This window comes from Coccinella septempunctata, chromosome 6 (assembly GCF_907165205.1).
Source record: "Coccinella septempunctata chromosome 6, icCocSept1.1, whole genome shotgun sequence".
Classification (NCBI taxonomy): domain Eukaryota; kingdom Metazoa; phylum Arthropoda; class Insecta; order Coleoptera; family Coccinellidae; genus Coccinella; species Coccinella septempunctata.
Window position 1 is genome coordinate 23,549,906 of NC_058194.1, and position 22,146 is coordinate 23,572,051.

General features: G+C 34.4%; 2 protein-coding genes across 5 annotated transcripts; one reads left to right on the forward strand and one right to left on the reverse strand.

Annotated features, from left to right (window-relative positions):
• The first annotated feature begins 528 nt into the window (after positions 1-528).
• On the forward strand, positions 529-21,707 carry LOC123315792 (anosmin-1). Its single transcript, XM_044901647.1, has 7 exons — positions 529-818; positions 6,257-6,452; positions 12,265-12,585; positions 12,672-12,871; positions 16,862-17,003; positions 19,837-20,054; positions 21,479-21,707. The coding sequence occupies exons 1-7, from the start codon at positions 654-656 to the stop codon at positions 21,653-21,655; spliced, it is 1,419 nt and encodes a 472-aa protein (XP_044757582.1). The 5' UTR covers positions 529-653; the 3' UTR covers positions 21,656-21,707.
• LOC123315793 lies at positions 13,151-16,851 on the reverse strand. 4 transcript variants are annotated; one of them, XM_044901649.1, is made up of 4 exons: positions 16,605-16,851; positions 15,715-16,252; positions 13,873-13,991; positions 13,151-13,362 (listed from the first exon to the last, which is right to left on the reverse strand). In XM_044901649.1, exons 2-4 carry the CDS (start codon positions 16,099-16,101, stop codon positions 13,161-13,163), a joined length of 708 nt encoding a protein of 235 aa, XP_044757584.1. In that variant the 5' UTR covers positions 16,102-16,252; positions 16,605-16,851; the 3' UTR covers positions 13,151-13,160. The 4 variants fall into 4 exon arrangements, with proteins under 4 accessions (XP_044757584.1, XP_044757583.1, XP_044757586.1 ...); XM_044901648.1 differs by having other exon boundaries at positions 15,715-16,534; XM_044901651.1 differs by having other exon boundaries at positions 15,715-15,930; positions 16,015-16,851.
• Positions 21,708-22,146: the final 439 nt, after the last annotated feature.

Genomic DNA, 22,146 nt, shown 5'->3' on the forward strand with positions numbered 1-22,146 from the left:
TTTGGAATCCTGGGAAGGTAAATGTAGTTTTATGCTTGCTTACTAGAAAATTGAGTCGATTTCAGTATCTGGGGGGGGGGACACCAAGAATTCTGGGGGGGCCCGTGTGTAGGTATGTGTTTTTGTAGTAGAAGTATTGACGTTTTAGTGACATTTTTGTCGTTTCCTGGAGTTGCAGGACATAGGCATTGAATATTCAACCCTTGTGTTGAAGTATATAGGGAGGTGTAGGTATTTAATTTGAAGTTTCCATGGAGGATATTGAGTTCTTGAAAGCTACAAGTACCTACATAATCAGGACCAAGTTGTACGTGTCAGGTTTTTCTCAATTTTTTTTCTTCTCTATTTCGAGAGGGGTTGCTTAAAACTGGGAACGAATTCTCTGTCTCTCCTATAGGTTGTCTTTCTTCTTATTCAAGAGATGTCCGTGTGGGGGGCCCAGTGCAGACCCTCCCTCGTGTGTCACCCTCCGGTCCGATGAGGATGTTAACTGCGGCAAATCTTCGCCGACGATTATGTCCTCTCTGGGTCCTGCAGCAGCCTGACTAGACCGACGACTTGTCAGAAGCGATCGTAATTTGGTTGGCGATCCGTCATGAGAACATTGAGAACGGACGTTACAGTGGCAAGGTGGTAGTAGACATAATACCGCGATGATGGCCTCTCCTATTCGCGCGGTGCGTTTCGCTGTTGTTTTTGCGGTCGCCGCCGTTTTAGACGTCGCGACGGCGAAGACCAAACTACGTTTCGGGCACTACGACAGCCTGTCGGTGGCCAGATGTGAGGTAAAGTGCTGGTCGAAACCTGGCAAGAATGAGGTAGGAGTAATTTTTTTTTTGGAATGAAGAAAAATATATACGAAGTTGGGAAAAAACATTTCAGATCAATTGAACGACTTTATCTTAAAGATAGGATAACGAATGGGCTTTTTAAATTAAGGAAAAGTTAGGAGGGGTGTCACAAAATTCAGTCAATTGATTTATCGAAAAAAATCTACATATTTTTCTTGTAATTTTATTTCTTTTCAATTATTATTCGTTCTACTGTATTTTTGAAGAGAATTTTCTAAATTGATTCATGATTCATTTTATCTGTTCTGCAATCAAAATGCGTTCATCTACTGCACTCCAAGTAATTTGCATTGTTCAGTTAACTTTTTACTTTCTGAAAAAAAAAATTTCAGAATACCAGATAAACCTCTTAATTTTGTGCTTTCTTGATTTGATTTTTTTCTCGTAAGAATATCATATATATCTTCCCAAGTTATCTGTCAAAAACAACCACGTTTTTCAGAGGCGTTCGATAGGTAGAAAATTAAGGTTTTGACAACTATCGCAAAAAAACTTTCTTCAGTTATTAAAAATCAAAACACGCTCAATAATTCCATGCTGATGTACGGAAAAACCTCATTTATTTCGATTGTTATTGATTTTTTTATCAAGGTCCTGCTAAATAAAAATATAAATCCACCTACAGCTTTATCAAAAATAATGAATGCAACCTATGTGAGTCAAAAAAAAAGAAAGAAACCGCCTTTCGATTGAGCTACATGCGTGGTACAGAGTAGCACTTTACTCACTTTTTGGTTGAATATATACCATTCAAAATGTTGTCCATTTAGTGGCAGGATTCAAAGCCTTTTAGGTGCATCATCTTTATCAAGATTTTATGGTGAAATGGATGTTGATTGCAACCAATATTATTGGGCAAAAACTACAAGGATTTCTGAAAAACTCCACCCACTTATGAATTTAATATCCGATTGAAAATTTAATGGTTTTCATTTTACGAAATTTGACGGAAGCAAAACTTAGTCGTATGGTTAGAAATAGAAATAATTGTTCAGCTTCAAATACCCTTGAAATATCTAGTTTTTGTTGTGAAGTTGACTAATTATGTTTAGTATTATGAACACTCTCACGTAAAACCAATACTTTAACTTTTACGTTGAAATTGCACAATTGTGAATAAGCCCTTTTGGTGAAATATTTGCTGCCATGCCTATTCCTTTTCCACTATTGGACATTCCAAGATCCAAGAATCCTTTACGTCCTACCAACGTGAAAATTCCCCTTTCTGTGGACAGAACGAGTCTGTAGTAATTGTTATTGCCCTATTTCACCTTGTAAGTCGAGATCTTGAACGGAAATAGATCGATTCAATTGATGTAAGACGAGATTACTCTGGAATCTCGCATGAACGGATCGGATGTTAAATTTCGATCAACATTTTCAAGAAATCCGACCAGAATATCATCGAGTACCTTCTCAATGCGATATCGAGAAATTCTGTCAATTAATTGTTTCTTTCAGTGGGCGAATACGATGCTGAAACTGAGTGCTGTCTTCGAGCGAAGATTGACTTCCATATTTGAAAATAAATATTTTATTTCACTGCAAGGTTGCAGTTCTCCTTCTTGAAAAGTCGGTTAAATTTCCTCGACGAAATTTAACCGACTTTAACACAATATACCAAAACTTCATACAGTTGCTTGTTCAATAATTGAAGATGATGAATCAAAATGATATAAACAGTGAAGAAGCCATAATGAATATAAAAATTTCCAATAAAGAAACAATTAATTGTCCCCCCTTGTATGCTGAATACAAATTGAGTATAGTACGGAGATCATTTATTAGTAATCTGATAAGAAAGAAGTTATTGTTTAGGCGGTGAATGAAAGGCTAAAGACCAACTGACCTATTACTAAAATTTGAACATTGGCCAGTGGGATCTCCTCTCATCCTAGAACTTTATTGATCTCACGAGATAATTATTTGAATCATCTTTATGGGCAAAAAACTTAAATATAGTGAGTCCCTTATACCTGGGCGCACCTAGTTCGTGCTGCAAGTTGGGAAGATTATAATTCTTTATTATGCAAATGAAGTCTTTTTCAAACAATCGGCTTGTCATGCTAAATGCTATAACTCGTTGTTAAAGGGGCTCAGATGATAAAAAGAAAATGGTAATGAAGCCAGTAGCGGTACGACTTTTTATCTGTTGAAAATTGATGGATATTCATCGACTCTATTATACCTAATAAAATCGAATGGAAAGTACTTTTTTGTTAAGTACAACTTGTGCGTAGGATATTCATAGTGATCCTTTCCATCTAAAGATTTATATATTATGGTAATAATAATAATAATAATAATTTATCAGATACTCCACATATTAAATCAGCTGAGTTTTACTACAACACCTATTGGGTTTGAAATAATATAAGCTCAAAATGAAATTACAAATCAAACTTAAAATCTCTTAAACTTGGAGGAAAAGTTCGTTACAAAACCCATCAAAATTTTAATCCTTCATTATTTCCCTCAAAAATCTTAGTTTAAAATTTCAATGGGGCATTAAATCTTAAATCCTGCAACTGGGCCTGAGAATGACAACAGAACTGCCGTTAAAACTACAGAGTGACTAAGAACTAACGCACATATCTTCGGTATTCACCTAATATTTTGTAGAAAAATGCTTGGCCAGGTCAATTTTCATATCAAATAATGCAACTTTTCAAGTTACATGCAGCTTTGTCATGCACCCTCTAAGAGGGTGGAGGGTAGTTGAGTTTTTTCAAATGGCCACCCTGATTTTTGTGCCAGCAATTGATAGACCTTTTGTTGCTCAGGATGATTGACTCATTGGATGGGTTTTTCATCAACATGGATTAAAATTATCACTCTTTTCAAGTATTAAAATATTCAATATTTCAATCACTACACTTTAGGGGTTTAGGGGTAATTGAACACCCCTTAAGTGTAGGTATTGATGTGATGAAGTGTTATCGAAAACATGCCTCTTTCGTATTTTTTTTAATATCTGAAATAAAACTCACAATTAAAAAAATAAATGAACACGTGATGAATTATATAAAAATATGAACATGATGAGTTATGTTCAATTTTTGGGGAGTCCAAGTAGAATAACATATTTACATTACTTGCTTTGTTTCCGTTCAAATATTTTCTTATTCCTATGAACTGCTTAAATTACTGAATAAAAAAAAATTGAATTTCTGGAAGTAGGAATTCCGAACAAGTGGAAACTGCGACGGTATTGTTGTTCAATAGATTTATCGACTAGATAGGTTTATTTCAGGCGAAGAGACTGAAAATATTCATGTTCCAGTTATATTGTTTGTTTCCAGATCATTGAAACGTACTCAAGTATGTACCAAGTCCTCATAAAATAGATGGTTTATCATAGAACTTATCATGATTTTTACATCAATGGTCGCTTGTAAGAGCCGATGATGGTAGTGATAGATTGTTATTTTATTCACATTCTATGAGATTATGACCTAGATGCACGAAGAAATAAAACGTGACTGATATGTTATAACGATGTTGGTTCATATCATGTGCATTTTTTGAATTTACAAATTCGAAAAACTTGCTACATTATGTATTATGAAACATTGCAGAGCATGGAAACCATTGTCGTACCTACCGGCAAATGAACATTGTAAAGAATTTGTTTCGAAGTTTCGTATCATTTCGTCAAATCTGAATTTAAATGGAAACAAGTAATCTTTTGATATCCACATGCTCATTTCTGAAAAAAAATTAATATAAGATACATGCCTACTACACTTCAAACAGATTTTAGAAATCAACAAAAAGATTCTTCTTCTCATTTTTATATACCTATCTGTATAGAAAAATTAGTTTTGCTCCGAAAATCAACATACTTTCATACATCCCTTCCAACATATTTTTCTTTGATCAAATTTCAAAAGGATCGATTTTTTTTATATCCGAAAATGAACAAGTCAACATAAATAATATCACATACAAGTATCTGGACCGCTTTTCTGACAAACGTTGATTACTATGCACAGTGGCACTCATGTTGAGTTGTGCATACGGAAGAAGTTTTTATTATTTCATGGAAATGTACTTGATTATTATTAATAGTACATATTATATTGAGAGAGGGAATAGCGTATTTTTCGAGTTCAGGACCTTTCTTCTCAGTACATTTGGGAAATAAATGAAATTTGAACAATTCTCCAAGTCAAGGGTATTTTGTTGTAGAGATGTTGTTTGTAGTATGATGGATGAAGTGTACGATGTGACGCACCGTCACATATACCAACTCTCATCTTCGCCACTGTCCAATGGTATCTCATCACTACACTGAACCTGAGGGTTTATTAGCACCATATGCTAGCAGAAAAACCCTGTTCATTTGAACAAAGCGTATAAAACCGTAATGGAGTACTAATTTGTTAAGATTTATAGTCTCTTAATGGAGTTATAAGAAGAATATATATCTTGCGGAACTTGAAACTTGTTTTACCATTTACAAACAGCTCCGTGTACACTGGAACATAATTGGATACAGTTAATACTGAATTAATACAATATAAGTGCTGAAATATGTGCAAACTGTGTAGTGACAAGGTCGATCCTTCGATAGTATTGGACCACCCCCTATTAGATCAGGACTGTAAGGTTCCTTTCAGAAAAAAAACACAATATATTGTAATTTTTTATCTGAACTTTTTCGAGTCTCGGTTACGGGTGATGAATCATTATCTTCTGGATGACAATATTATTAAATGATTCTACAATGGTGTAAATTGTTCAATTGAATCCAACAATAATTGTAATAATATGTACCTAATCATAAATATAATGATTTTGGAAAGGGTAAAAAACTTTCCTGTATAATGAAACAATCCCACATACATAATTTCAATGAAATTTCTGTTAATTTCAGGATAAGGAAAAAGAAAACAGCAATCAGTTTTTCAGCTCTTTTGATTTAGGCTAATTATCCTTTAAAAATCCATTAAAATGTTAGAAATAAGTCACCACAGTTTTGCCATCCCTGATTGAATTGGTTCATTGTAAAAAAAAAAAATATTCTGAGAAAGGAAATATGTCAAATTTTGCAGTTTCAGTAAAACAATGAAACATTTTTTGATAAACGAAATATTCTAATAATCCCTGGATTCTTCCTCCTTTTCCACGTGCTATAAATATTAAATTGAAATTAAACATCTCCTTCATCTTCATTAACCATCTGGGAACCAGAATGATTTTTGTACCATCAAAAATATTGATTGGCAATTAATAGTCATTGCATTTGACATTTATGGTCTCATGATGAAGATTAAAGAGCGGTTGAGACAATATTTCATATTAATTCTTAAATCCCCTCAAGTCAATCTACATGCTAATCATGGTGAATGACTACATTAATGCAGCCTTTTCCCAACGCAATCATACTCTTTTCATTTCAGTGTATAAGATCCTGTTTGTCCAAGGGTTTGAACAAGCCGGGAGAGTGCCCTGAAAACGAGTCATTCATCTCACCATTCGCCACAGCCTGTATAAAAGCTTGTCAGCAGGATTCTCAATGTCCTAGCCTCACCAAGTGTTGTCAACACAGATGCGGCATTACCTGCCAGCAACCCATTAATTTAAAAAATATAACAGGTAAGCAATGATACGGCATTTACGATGCTGTGAAGTACGCAGCAATTTTGCATAGATTCATCGGATTATTTCCGCAATTTCATCTTTAATATAATCCATTTTGGCCATTTTATTTTTCGTTATGTCACAAAATTGAAATTTCACAATTCTCTACGAGGTAAAAAAGTGTATATGAGAGACCCACACTATTTTCTGACAAGGAATCATCCCTCACATTTGTGGAGCACTATACTTGTCTGTAAATAAATGCGAAGGGCTTTGAGACTTGATTTCTCGTTAAAGATCAGTAAGTCTAGTGTCTAGCACTACGAGGATGTATTGATATCTAGTTAGCCTAGACCAGTTCCATGCATAAAAAAATATTGCGTTACCATAGAAAAGAACAATAACTCATTAGAAGTGTCAGTGTGAAGTTTGAGGTCAAAAAAGTGATCCAGAGTTACGCAATAAATTAAAAGAAAGAAGATGTCCACCGAAATTGTGAAAATCGAAAAATTGCAGTATCGAGCATCATTTTGGTGATCAATGTCCTTCGTATGCGACCGTGAAAAATTGGACTGCATGCTTCAAAAGAAGTAAATTTTCCATTGAAGAATGATGGCCAGTTTCTGTGTCAGTCCCCGAAAATATCGATGCAGTTCATGACATGATTTTATCAGGCCGTCGAATTGGGTTAAAACGGAAAAATGAAGCACCGAATATTTCATACGAACGCGTTCGTCATATAGTTTTCGTCATTTTGGACATGAGAAAAATTGCTGCAAAATGGATCCCCAAATGTTTGAATGTTGACCAAAAGCGTGCAAGGGTAGAAGCAACGCGTTCGATCTGTGCTCGATTTGAAAACGATGTAGACTTCTTAAACCGAATTGTTACTATGTATGAGACTTGGGTACATTTCCACGATCCAGAAACAAAGCAACAATCGATGGAATGGCGACACTCTGGTACTCCAAGACCCAAGAAGTTTCGTGTCCAAAAATCTGCTGGAAAAATTCTTGTTTCAGTTTTTTGGGATTGCCATGGAGTAATCATGATTGATTATTTGGATGAGGGTAGAACAATAACTGGAGATTACTATTTGACATTACTGTCCACTTTACGGGAAAAAAAGTAGAGAGAGGTGTTTTGTTTTTGCAGGACAACGCCCCTGCACACAAATCTCATGTTGCCATGCATAAAATTAATGATTTAGGGTTTGAATTACTAGAACACCCCCTTATTCACCAGATTTGGCCTCATCCGACCATCATCTCTTTCCTCAACTAAAAAAAGTAAGTTTGAAAGGTCGTATATTTTCTTCCAACGAGGAGGTTATAAAAGCTGTGGAGGTCTGGTTTGCAGAGCAAGAAGAAACATTTGTTTTTGGAAGGTCTGGAGACGTTGCAGGTTCGCTGTAATAAATGTATCCAATTAAGGGGAGAATATGTTGAGTAATAAAATATTTTGACATTGAAATTTTGTTTGGTTTTATAGTAGGCTAAGAATTTTTCAATATATCCTCGTATGTAGATGTTCTTCGCATAATTGCTACAACCCTTTTCAATTGAAATTGATATTGAGCACCCTCACTAATTTTCATCCTGAAATCCCAAAGTGTTTCGCATTTATTTACATCAGACACGCTTTCAATGAAATGTCCAAATAATATATTACAAGTTCATTGAACAATACACATAATCCGAATATTATTATTATGCTTCATACGCTAGTAGTATAGGTACACAACTATGCTTGATATTTGAATTATATCAGGTAGGTAAGTGAAATGAAACAATTTCCTCCTAACAAATCAGTCCAAACATTTCTGTCTGTTCCCTATAGAAGAAACCGATACTCTGCAAAAACGGTTCTTATTTTTAGTATAGCCTTCACGCTCATTTTAAGTATCAACTATCGGTTCAAGCAATACTATTAACACCGTTCTTCACCGATTTAGTCAACACAAAAAGGGTAAAATGTAAATATTTATCATGGTCTTCGAGTTCAATGCTCAGATTCATTATCTTGAGGTTTACAGATGTAATGTGGTCTTAACGCAATCCTTTGCCAATAAATAGTTTCTGAAACGATGCAATTTGAACGATAATTTATCAAAACTGAAAACTTATATCTATAAGAATCATAAGCCAAGCAAATTGTTATAATTTTCTCCAGAGCAGTATTCAATTGAATTTACTCAATTGTCTCAATTATAAATTATTGTTGTATTTGGAACTCATCATGACAAGTCCTTTCTTTTCGAAAGGAATTCCCCATGTATCGCAGTATCCCATTGGTAATTCAAATACGGCAAGGATGTATGAAAAAATTTACAGGTTCATCAATCATCAACGTACGGTTTTTCGACTATGGTTGACCTCCCGTAATCGCAATTTCATAACCCTTTTTTAGACCACCTGTACGTAGTAGCATTTCGGCGAACCCAGGTGGTCCTATTGGAATTCAAGTCAGGAGCAGGAGCCATAAAAACTAGGCCATTATTTTAATATCTAAACCAGTTTCATTAGCCTGTTGGAAATCAATCAGTTGGTCTTCGGCCCCGTTGGAATCGCCACTGGCGCATATTCAAACAGGGGTTCTGGTTTGCATGCAAGCCTTTCTGGATAGGCCATTAAACCTATGGTATGGTCTCCGCGATAAGAAGAAATTTTTTTATTTACATTCATAACTCCTCAGTACAGTTAGTACACCTACACTACTTAATATCCTTTCGATAAGATTTAAATTTTTTGTTGTTAATTTTACCATTTTTCCTCTCAAGAAATTTCCGCATCGAAAAAATATTTTTTTTTTGAAAAAATATTATTCTCATTTAGTGAAATTTTAATTTCAGACAATTTTGTTTTCGCATTTGTAACAACAAATGGAGAACATAGTTCTTGCTAGATCTATACTGTGTCACGTTGTAAATAGGACTGAACTTTGTGTATGAAGAAAAAATTTCATTTTAGAATATACAAGGTGTATTTGAAGGTGAGGCATTGTTTTCAACAGAAGGTAGAACTGGTCAAAATGGAGCGTATTACCAAAAATCACCTAACAAAACTTTCAAAATGACAAAGTTGAAAAAAAAAATTAAGATGATTACTGAAATATATCCTAATACGACCCTAGGCCGTTTGTAAGCTTGATTATCGCAAAGCAAATTACACGATTTTGAGAAATGGCACATTTCGATACCAACTAACAGAAGAGACTTGGCACGCAAGTGTAAATATAGAATAATACTTCAAAATCTCACCAATAAAATTCGTCTAAATTATTCACAATGGGCATCACAATCTTGTTGTTCGAACACATTCCAACAATCGCCGAAAAAATGGGATGAAATGGTGAAACATCCTAGCACTTTTTCAACATAACTAACATAAGCACTTTCAAGAAACTGCCTCGATTTTCTACATTATTTATTCACCCTAAATTGCACGATACAACAATTACTATTCTCTCAAAAGTGACCTGATGCATCTGATCCGATGAACTTGGTACTGAACCATTCATTGTCCAGCCATATGTTTATGTTTTGTTTCGTTTTTGCGATGCCGGAGTCACCTTCCACAGTCGCGTACTTGAAATTCAATGAAATTTTGTCGAACTTCTAAGGGCAGCCATCTTGGATATTTTATAAAGACAATTTTCGGTTAAACGACTTATTTTGATGAGTTCTACCTTCTGTCAAAAAAAAAAGCCTCACCTTTGTAAACACTCTGTATATACCTATTCACATGTCCATTCAGATTCATCATTGCATTTCAACCCTTTGCGCCTAAAACTCTTTTTTAAATAGGGTGAGTGTATCGTGTAATACATCATTATGCAAAAAAAATTGTTTTTGAACATGTATTCATTTGGATTCAATTTTGAAAATAACCTATCAATCTAATAAATACTTTAAAGTACGAAGTAGTTGTGGAGAGTACCTACTATCCGACACCTACGTAAAGAACAATTTCAAATTAGGATTATACAGTATCGTAATATCAATAAAGAAAAGCTTCGACTCATTGAAACTCATTGTTATGCGCTATAGAAATCATTGAGAAATCGTCAGCTTGTACGACAATTGTGTGGTGCCTCCACTATTCTAGTTCAGATGAATTGTCTCGTAAATACACATTAACGACTGCCTTTTAAGAAGGGAACAACATCACCTGAAACAATATAATATAGAGAAATGGACAATGTTGAATTATTATGTCTGCACCTCTCGTATATATTTTGTCAATGTGCGTAAGAGATGTAATCCATTATCCACTATTATCCATTATTATGTGAAGAAAGAAATATGTGATAACATCGTGGATGGACCACGATCCTGATGTACTTAAATATGGCTAAGCTTAGACAATTTTTTTCTTCATTTTGAATATGTAGAAGATGTATTATTGCCTGAACTGAAAAACTAAATAATCCTTAGTTTTGTCCTCTACAGAACAGAAAAACCTGAAGGAGAAAAAATAAATACGCTAAGGAGTAAAGACTCAAACTTGAAATCACCCAGTATATTGCATTTCAGTGATTCCGATAATGAATTGGCGACATGTCCCAAGTGACATTTTAATATTCTTCACTTATAAGCAGCTTTAGGACTCGAATGTAAAACCCCCAAGTAATGAGTTTTCCGATGATAACTTGATGGAGTTGTTTAAATTTGATTACTATACATATACCATGAAATTACCATCTTGATTTCAGTCTCGGCACTCCCACAAAGAAATGAAACCCAACTCTCGCTGTTTAAATCAACAATATTTAACCTTAATCCGAACGGTTCGATGTTGATCTTATTAAGTCTTATTATTGACTTATGTAGGTCCAGAATCATAATCATCAATAACGATAAGGTAACTACTTATTTAAATTAATGACATTATTAGGTAATCTGATGGCTGCAGGTTCGAGTTTTGCACTGGAACCCTCCGGCAAGCAGCTTCGTAATAATAATGTATTCATCAGCCTGGTGGTCTGTCATACGTTTTAGCACTTGGTAGGTATATTGATACACTTCGGAATTCATTCAAACCAGATAAAAACTGAAAGACGGTACCTGGGTTTTGTTATTCATTTAATGAATCGAAATTTAAGAAATTTTTAAAGCAATCTGTCATTTAAAAAAGCCAACTAATAAATCTGATGAAATATTTACACTTCATCATATTATTAAGGTTATTATTTATTAATGTACCTAATTGTATCAAACAGTTTTTTCATAACTCATTTATTTTTTTCTTTGTAGTTAGAGCTTGGCTTTTTCAATTATTTTTATATTTTTGAGTTATTGTATTCCTTTCTTTTTAAATTGGCAGGGAGCAGGACCATATAGGAGAAGCTTTTGGTAGATTTCTTATTCGGTAAATGAAAATCTGGAATACTTTTTATCATATTCTACTTGGAAATTTGTTCAGTTCAGAAAAAAAATGGAAAATAGGATAAGAAGAAAGTAGGTGACCTAAAAAAATATTTTCAAAAATATAAGGAAAGGAAAATTATTATAAGATTCAGTTTAGACAGCTCTTTCTCTTGTTGCGCATGGTATAAGAACATAATATACAGGGTGATTTCTGACCAATCGGGCAGGGGGTAATAGAGGACCACATGGGACACACAAATATCTTTACTAGTTTCGGAGATAGATACTGGGTGTTCGAAAATCACAGAATATTGAAGGCCCTATAATTTCTGTCGAATCGATTTTGAAGATATTTTGCAAGCTTATTGTCTTTGTGAGACTCAAGAGAATCCAGTTCGCTGACCCTTCAAGATCCTCGGACCAGCTCAATGTCCTATATTGAGACATCCATTTTTCCAGATGTTCCTGAAATACCAAGAGATCTCATTGTCACAGAGGGGAGAAGAAAGAGGACTGTTTTCGTGGAGTGGAAACCTGGGGGGCCAGCAAGGGAAAACGAAAGAATAATCTACGTTCTAGAAGAACGACACCACGTGGGTCGTAATTTCGTGGAAGAAAAATTATCGCACTGGTCCATTTGTGCAAGAACCTCGAAGTTGGTGCAACCCCTGAAGAACGTTGTGAAAGCCGGCACTTGGTACCAGTTCCGGGTAGCTGCAGTGAACGAAAATGGCACCAAAGGATATTCAGAGAATTCATTCACTTTTAGCATTTCAGTTAGTAAGTTTGGTTCTAGTGGTGTAAATTCGAGAGTGGTACATTTCAACGAATTTTTATCATGAGTCGTTTTTTCTGTATTTATCTAGATCCCAGGCCTCCAAAAGCTCCACAAAATATGACAGTTACACCCCTTTGGGTTAGCAATACAAGTTTGAGCGTTCAGCTGAGTTGGAGTCCACCACAATCTGATTTACCGATTCATAGGTATAAAGTGTTCTGGAGTAGGAGATTACATGGAGTCAAAGCCTTAGATTCAGTACTAGTGAACCAACAAATTGTTCCAAGGGTAAGTTTAACGCATGTTTCCTCTTTATTCTAAACTTGAGATTTCTCTATTCTTCTGATGCTTTTTCTAGATTGTTGTTTTTTGGATATCCTATTTGTGCATTTCCTCTCTTTTCCTGCCTATTTCATTCAATAAATTTATCGTTATTTAGTAGCGAACAACAGCTTCCAAAACCAAAGACAATTTCCAAGGTTATGAAAGTAGACTGATTCATTAAAATATCAGCATTCTTTTAAAATTTATTGATTATTTATTAATCAACTGTACAATCTCTAAATCCTCATATTTTCTATGGTTTGCATTCGCATCCTACAACTACATCAACGATTTCCGGAGTCCAGTGTTGTCTCAAATTTCCTGGTAGGATAGAAGAAAGCCTTCCACTTTTTTCCGTTGGATTTTTTTTGAGAACTCTGACCTTGTAATATCTTTCGATACATCGGTACAGGTTTCCACAAGAGCCCTCTTTGCAAATCATTGAGTGGATTTGCCTGAAAAATTATTTTCTTTATAAATATCGCGGATATGAATGGAAACATTCTTTCATCCCGCAATATGGAAACTGAAGACATTTTTATTGAGTTCATGCATGTGAAACGAAAGACAGAGGCGAACAACAACTAGAAATGAACGAATTCTGATCGGTACAAAAATTTAAGACATGTTCTTTAACGAAGTACGATGAAAAAACGAACATCAAAAGTAAAAGGAGCGAAATAATGTATAAAATAAGTATCGAAAAATATAATATGAAACATAAAGATAAAGAATCAAAAAAAATGTGCAAATATTTGAACAAATAATAATAAGAATTGAAATTGCATAATTCATCCAAAATAATTTTAGAAATTGCCCAATAACTATGGGTTTATGTGATGGAACTGATTTTAATGAATTTGCTTCAAACACTACTTAGTCTGCATGCTCATTTTTCTTCCTAACCCTTTTTATTCATTTAGTTTCTCGTAGTAAATAACAGATTAGATAGACAGTTTTCATACCTGGGAAAATATAAATGTCCCAAATCCAGAAGTCTATACTCCATCCCACATGAGCAAGGGTTGATATTGTGGCTTGATTGATAAAAAACTGTTTTCTTCGATTTCAACTCATTTGGTGCCTAAAATTCAAAATAGGTCCTCATAACCAACATACCTGCTCATTATACAGGGTGATGGTGACGTAAGGGACAATGGCTCTGTGGAGATGGAGGAGCTCAAACTGAATGATCACGCCTAATAACAGGGAGGCAATGAATACAATAATAAGGATAAATTCAGATGCATACCACCCGATGATATGAATATCAACAAGTGTTACGATCTGAATTGAACTATCCAATTTGCCATCGTCAAGGCCCCAAATGTACCCAGTAGAGCTTGCCAATGTTGAATAAAGTTCCATCAATTCCAAACGTTCTCCATCGTAGAAAAATGCTATGTTGCTCTGATGAGGCCAAATGAGGCCGAAACCATGGTCAGCATCTGCTTTTCTTCGATGGAGCGTACTCCATTTGGGGCCTTGACGATGGCAAATTGGCTAGTTCGATTCAGATCGTAACACTTGTTGATATTTATATCATCGGGTGGTATGCATCTGAATTTATCCTTATTATTATATTCGTTAATATTGCAAAGTTTTCGCTGATAATTCACAGGATTGTTAGGTAGCTAGTATACGCATTCTTAATCAGCTCGAACAATCAAAAATAAAAAAATTTCAGGAGTACCTATTAAAAAATTTCAATTTACTTGTCAGATGAAAAATATCAGTCGATATACGAGATAGTAATTTAAAAATAGCGAAAAAATTGGGTGAAGATCAATATTTTATTCCAATGGCGCAAATATTAGAAACATTTTCATATCCATTTGATGGAATAATATTTTTGATTGAACAATAACACTGAATTCGAGGTACTGAAGATAAGTCTGAATCATTTAAATGACTCGTAGAACTCCTACTTATCCTACTGCAGTGAAAAATGTGGAACTATCATCCACCTAGTACGTTTTCAATTATTGTCTTCAACAAAATTAGTGCAATCATTATCAGGACATATAATCAGGTAATAAAGAGGTGACATGACTTCCTTCTTTTACTGGGTGTCCAAACGAATATCTTCAGTGCAAACAACAGAATATTTAAGAAACTAAAATATTATGAAATAAAGAAAATTTTCTAGGAATGTTGGTAATGAAATATCCAAGTATGGTGACTCTTCTCAGGAAATATGAACATTTAGAAATGTGAGGCGACAGTCGGAAAAGCAGTTTTTTCAATAGATAATTTTCACCCTTCTCACAGGTATTTGATGCATGTTAAAGAGGTAGGTAGAATGAACAGGTGTTCTGGGAGTTATTGAAATCGTCAGATTTATCTAGGTTCCCCGAATCCAGTGTTGTTCTATCAAGAATATTATTTCGTCAAGTGTATATGAAAATATTATAATATTTCGCTTTCATCGTAAAAACCATAAAAAATTTGAGCCATTCAAACAAAAAGTTGATCTTCACTCAATTTTTCTCACTCTATTCAATTTTTTTTATCTCATATACCTATACCTACCGACTGATATTTTTCACCTTTACATAAATTTTTTGATATGGCCTTGCAATGTTTCTTCAGATCTTGTAAAGTATCAGCGAAATATTTGCCATATTAATCGTCCCTTAAGTTACTATACTTTTAGTCACCCCGTATTTCTGAAAGTATGAAATTTTTGAAGAAAGTGTTGTTGTACCATTTTTCAAAGTCTTGGTTTTTATGAATACAGAAACAATCGATTATGAACTAAATAGTTAACATTCGTTTCAAATACACAGATCGTTTATGAAACTCACCAATTGTTGCATCTCGTTTCTATTTTTTCTTGAGGACTTCGTATATTTGTCCAATTGCCTTTCACCGAAAAGATTATTGTCGGAAAACTCTTCCAAATAATCGTTTTCGGTATTATCGAGTGTGTAATCGATTCCATTCTCTTGCGATTCTTTCCAAGCATCCGAAGCGAAAAGGATGTGGAAGAAAGAAAGGACGATGAGTGAAACATGTAACTTCTGAAATGAGAGCTTGAAAAATTTCGAATGACTGAATTTTTCGGCTTTATCGAGACCATTCAATATGCGTACATACATACTTACCATCTTTAGATGACTGAAGTCAGGACGATTTGGATATTTTCCGGCTATGAGCCGTGTTATATAAAATTCGTCTTGTATAGAACACATTAAGCGTGTAATTTTATACTGCACAAAAGGTGGGAAGACGGGTATGGGACTTGTCACACAAGAAGTTCATTTGCCATTGTTTGAATCATGCCCTGCTTTGTCACTCCCTTATTCTGATGAATGGATATGTACACCCCCTTTCATCCTAAACCTTTCAACGAGAAAAAATTTTTCTTGGGGAATATACAGGATGGACTTTCTTGATTTGGATATGAGTACAGTTTTAATAATTTGGAGTGAGTGTTGCCCAACTAAATTTCTTGAGTGAATGAGGTCTGAATCAATGGAAGTTATTAGTTCATTCTGGAATGATGCGAACATATATGAGGGTCATATGCTAGTCAATGTCCACTGCCAAGGGTTATGTTGAGAATCGTTTTTAACTTCATGCTACATGAAGTTACAAGAGCTCACACTGGGTACCTTATTTTGTCTTCGACCATAATGGAGGAATATTAATATTAATAAATCAATTGTAATCCGAGTGTTTGGAAGTTTATTACCTGGTAAAAAGCATTTCCTTCACATAATATCCACTGATTTATAGCCTGAGTTCGTGACTTTTATTCTTTCTCTATATGCATGATGGGTATGGGAGGTGAACCTTCCAATGAAAAAGAAATATTTGTTCATTACAGTTCTCAGAAACACATAATCGTGTTTTTTCTCAGGGCAAAGCTGCATTGAATGCAGTTGTTTGGTTATATCCCAAAATTTTTGACTTTGGTCGGAGCGAAAATCTAAAGTTATGTTTTTGCAGGATCAAACGAATTTTTTTCTGAACGACTTGCAGCCGAATTCCCTGTATTTTCTTCAAATTCAAGCTCTCGTGCAATTTGGAAACGAGAGACTCAAAGGGGAAAAGTCGGGATACATTCTGAATACCACCTCTTTCAACAATTGTAAGTATTCAATTTTTTATAGGAAAGCTTGACGCAAGAATACCTTATATTTTTTTTATTTACTTCACTTGGCCTTTATGTATACCAAAATAGTTTCACGAGATTGGTCAGCCCTGAAGACTGATTGATTTTTTTTAATAAGAACATTATTTTCACCAAAATATCACATTAAGGGTCTCTAACTGCAAATTTTTTCACTACACTGTAATTGTGTGAATCTCTAAATTCTTCGTGGGTTCTAGCAGCCGATACAATTGATAGATACATCACAGTAGACGTAGAGTCTTCTCAGTTATTGGAAAAAGTACCGTATTTGAGTAAATTGTCAACTAAGGATGCCAAGAAAACGGTTTCCTACAACGTTAAGATCGCTGCAGTAAATATTCGATGAGCTTTCATCTGTACCACAAATGTTCTTGATTTCAGCACATTATTTTCAATTATGAACCTTTTAAATTGAAATAAGATAATAAAACCATATACGAAACCACTTTTTACCGATCAAATTCTTCAACTTAGCTTCACCCTAAGTTTTGAATTCATTTTCATTGAATGAACCAAACAATTACCTCTTTCAATATACAGAGTGAATAAGAAATATCGCACAACATTCATAATTTCGGTATTAACTATTTTGTAGAAAAATGCTCGCATAAGTCGTTCGTCTATAGGTAGTTGAGAAGTCATTCACCCTGAATGAGGGTACAAGGAGTGGAGTGTGGAGTGGTAGTAGAGTTTTGAGTTTGAGTTCCTAACGGGGGTGCAGCGAGTGCAAAATATATCGACCTGGGTCATTTTATTAACTAGTTCGTGATCGTAGATTACGAATATGTAATTAGGTTTTTTGTAGGATCAGTATTTTAGGAAATAAATGACTTCTAGTAGAAAACTTCAAAAAAATTGGTCAACTTTGAGGAGCTGTAGCAGCCAGAAAAAGAGAATTAGACATATGCTGATTTTTTATGATAGATTGATTCGTTGCAAATAAAAAAAAACGCACATTTCATACATTTATCGCGAATAGTTTAGTTTTTATGATTTTTTCCGCGAAGGTCCAAAATCCAATTTTTCAACGACCATAGCTTGAAAAATAATTTTTTTTTTAAATATCCATTTGCATATTCGTTATCTACGCCCTCGAATCAGTAGACAGTATGAATCTTGTTTCGATCGGAGACCAAAAATATTTTTCAAAAAATCGCAATTTTTTCATACATGTGTAGGTATGGAAAATTTGAAAAATTTTCGATCTTCCCAATTTCCACCAAAAATTCAGTATTCACTGAATTCAGAATTTTGCTGTAAGGATTAGTTTTCAAGTTATGGTCGATGGAAAATTAGAAATTTTGGTTTGGACCTCCGCGGAAATATCATAAAATCCAAACTGTTCCCGGTAGGTTAATGAAAGTTGAATTTTTCTATTAGCAAAGGATCAATCTATCACCAAAAAAATTAGCATAGGTCCAGTGACTTTTTTCTGGCTGATATAGCTCTTCAAATTCGACCAATTTTTTCGATATTTTCCACTAAAAGTGATTTATTTCCTGAAATACTGATCTTAGGAAAAATTTAATTGAATATTCGTTATTTACGACCTCGAATTAGTCAAAAAAATGATCCGGGTAGATATAATTCGGAAAATAAAAAGATTTCGGATTTCGAATAATTTCGTCTGCTGTTTGTTTACCCGCGCTCCACCAACGAAATTATTTTAAGTCCGAACATAAATTATTCATTCAGTTATATCGATAAGGGTGCCTTTTTACTGACTAATTCAAGGTCGTAGACTACGAATATGCAATTAGATTTTTTCTAGGATCAGTATTTTGGGAAAATGAACTAAGCAGTTTTTACTTTTCTGTGTCTTTTCTTTTTTAATGTGTAGGCAAAGGGTCGGCAAAATCTTAAGCAAACGCGGGCGACCTTTACCCTAAGAATAGCCCTGCTCTAAATTTTTATGTGCCAGAGATGGATAGACATTTTGTTGCTGAGTATAATTTGGTCATTGTTTTCGATGTTTTTAATCGAACTTTATTTGTGATAGGAATGAAGTGGTCGAACTTTTGAATTTCAATTTTTAATTTTTAAATGAATTTCGAGGTCAAGGACATACACTTGAGGAGTGATGGGTGTTTTTGTAATGATATCCAAAAACATGCCTTTTTCGTAGGGTTACTACCTTATATTCTCAAGTATAGGTTATTGACATACATAAAAAGGTATTTGGTATTTGGTTGGTATTTCATCCCAATAATAAAAGGGGATGTGTAAAAATAAAAATAATCATCACCAAACCATATCCTCAGTAGCAAAAGGTCTATCCATTATTTCTGGCATAATAAGGGTTGCTATTTAAAAAACTCAACTAATCTTCACCCCACGTAGGGGGTGCACGACAAACTCCTCAATTATAAATATAAAAGAAAATCGACCTGTTCTAGCATTTTTCTACAAAATGATAGATAGGCACCTGAAATTTGAATTTGGTGCTTTCTTTTTACCCATTCTGCACACATTCATAATGAGTTTGTCAAAATATAGTTTCATTATAAATGGTAGGTAATCAACCAAGGGTTTCAACTATAATTCCATCGAAAATAACTGATGTTAATATGTCAATTATGTTTCAATAAGATTCTTTTTTTTTGACGGAAATAGTTTCTCAAATAACGATCCCATTTCATAATGATAAGGAATTGACCATCACAAGACGTTCGGCGTCCTCTCATAGTTTGCGATCAACTCGTCTAATGAATCGTCTAGAGTTAAACCGCTCTTCTTCGGGAATATATCGGTCTCTGGGCCGCCATAAATCCATCAATTTTTTTTTCAGTCACGAACAATGAGATAGTTCCCTTGAACTTAAACGCCAGATCCAAGCCGAGGGGTCTGCAATTGGAGAAGATATTTTGGTCTCAAGGCGAGCTCAGAGCCAGAATATCTTGGAAGCCCAAAAAAGGCACGCAAAGGTACACTGTTAGCTGGTGGACTGGATCTTGCAACGAAAGTTATGACGGCCACAATCATTTCAAGGTAGCCGCCACCACAAAGGTATCAATCACGTTTTTTCTCTTTTGTTCTGTTGAACTGGGGAAGATTAAGGGAGATTGCACACGTTGCTTTGTTGATGGGATGCTCAAGGTGGGTCTCCACAGAACGTGAAATATAATGATGATTTGAGGAAGTAAAAAAATTTCAACAGAACAAGTCCCGAAATCTATTATGTATATGTTCTATCTTTTTGATCCATTTTCCTAATAAGGAACTAGCTGACATTTTTGATATATGAAATTGGAATACCTATGTAGAGTTCAAAACCCTACAAAAAAAAAATCAGTCCATTCGCTTTTCTGAGACTTTTTCTCGAAAATTTGCTACAATAGAGTACCGGTAGATTCGGATGACTTGGGTCAGTCTTGTTACTTGAGACAATTACCCCCCCCCCCCCCCCCTTGCAGATTTCTTTGTTTCTTACCATTTATGAGTGAAGGGTCAAACTTATAAGATTGTGTATCGTCTTTTCGGTTAGTTTAACAATTATTTCTTGTTGAGTTTGTCGTGACCAGAGCGTTTGAATTGACAGGAAAAATTAACGAATTCAGGAGAGTAAAAGCGCGTTTTTTATGACCTTATACTTCCTAGTGTCCTGTACATGTGTTTCACTTTCTGCATGTGTAATTTTTTTTTCTGGATACGTGGGATATTAGATATGTCATAAAACAAGGTTGTTTACAAATCAAACGGCAACACGGATCTCATTAATTTATTTTGTTGTTTCATAGGGTGACTTGGGACAATGCCGAATAGATACAAGCGGCGCATTGGCAGCAGGAAATATGCCGATTTTTCGCAGGATATTATTATTTACGATATTTCCACAAAGAAATCATCAAAGAATGAAAGAAATCAAAGTGCCCTTGCTTTGTTCAGTTTTTTACATTTGAGTTGCAATATATTTAGGTACTTTCGCTGTTCATCATTTAATTTCCTTATCGAATTTCAACTATATAATCAAAAATTCTAATTTTTCAAAACTATACACCGTCCCAAGTCACCTATTTCATTTGAGAGTTGAGAAATCAACAGATTTTAACTTGTGTCCGAAGCCTCCCAAATCGGTGGGTGACTTGGGATTGGGACAAGTAGGTATATTTTAATTTTTTTTTATTAATATCCGAATTCTGAAGCACGGTATATATCCTAATCAATAGTATGAGTCATTTAGCATATTTGAACCTCTTTCTCATACGAAAATTGGTCTCCGTTTTTGAAATATGACAAGTTGAATTTCAAAATCTTCCCAAGTCATATGAATCTACGGTTTATCAACAAAAACGGGACCAATTGGATAGAATTTTGATGATTGAAAATCGAAGAGTAATACAATAAAAAAAACATATATCGGAAAGTTTTGATGCTGTTCTTGTGATGAGATTTTCAGTACTAACCCGGTAATCTTTTCGTTTTTATTTTAGGCATATCGATTCGATCTTTATGATCTCCAATTCTCGTGTCGATATAAAGTGAGTGTCAGAGAGAGTCCGCCCAATGGATCGAGGATATCTGAGGATACCATCCTGAGCTTTTCAACGCCATCATGTGATTCTTTCAAAAATATATACAGAAAAACAAAATGTGTAAATTCTTCCTGAAGTCATAAACTCTTGTACATATAATTTATAACAGAATAAATTTATTTTTTTACTTTTTGTTGTTTCTGTGCATTAAACACTTTATAAAAAATAAATTGACCAAATTGGTCCAGTTGATGTTCTTTTAAAAGTATATAGATCTGATCTGAAATTAAAAACTCCACTTCAGCTGCATTGTATCTATCTATACATTCCTACCCTACCCGAGGTAATTAATATGTATTCTACTTCAAAATGTAGTAGATGTCTGAAAACAGACCAGAACCAGAAAGTTTTTTTTCTTTAATACTAGTTAAGAACTGGTAGTTTCATTTTCTATCTTAATTAGCATTTCATATTCAATAAATTGAATAGCTTGAAAGAAAAATCACTGAAACGATTTGACCCTGAAGTGAAACGTTTTCTATTTATTTTTTTCAAATATCGAATTTGCTCTGGAATTATTGAGAATTCCAGAAGTAAAACCAATGCGGAAGTAACTAACATAAATG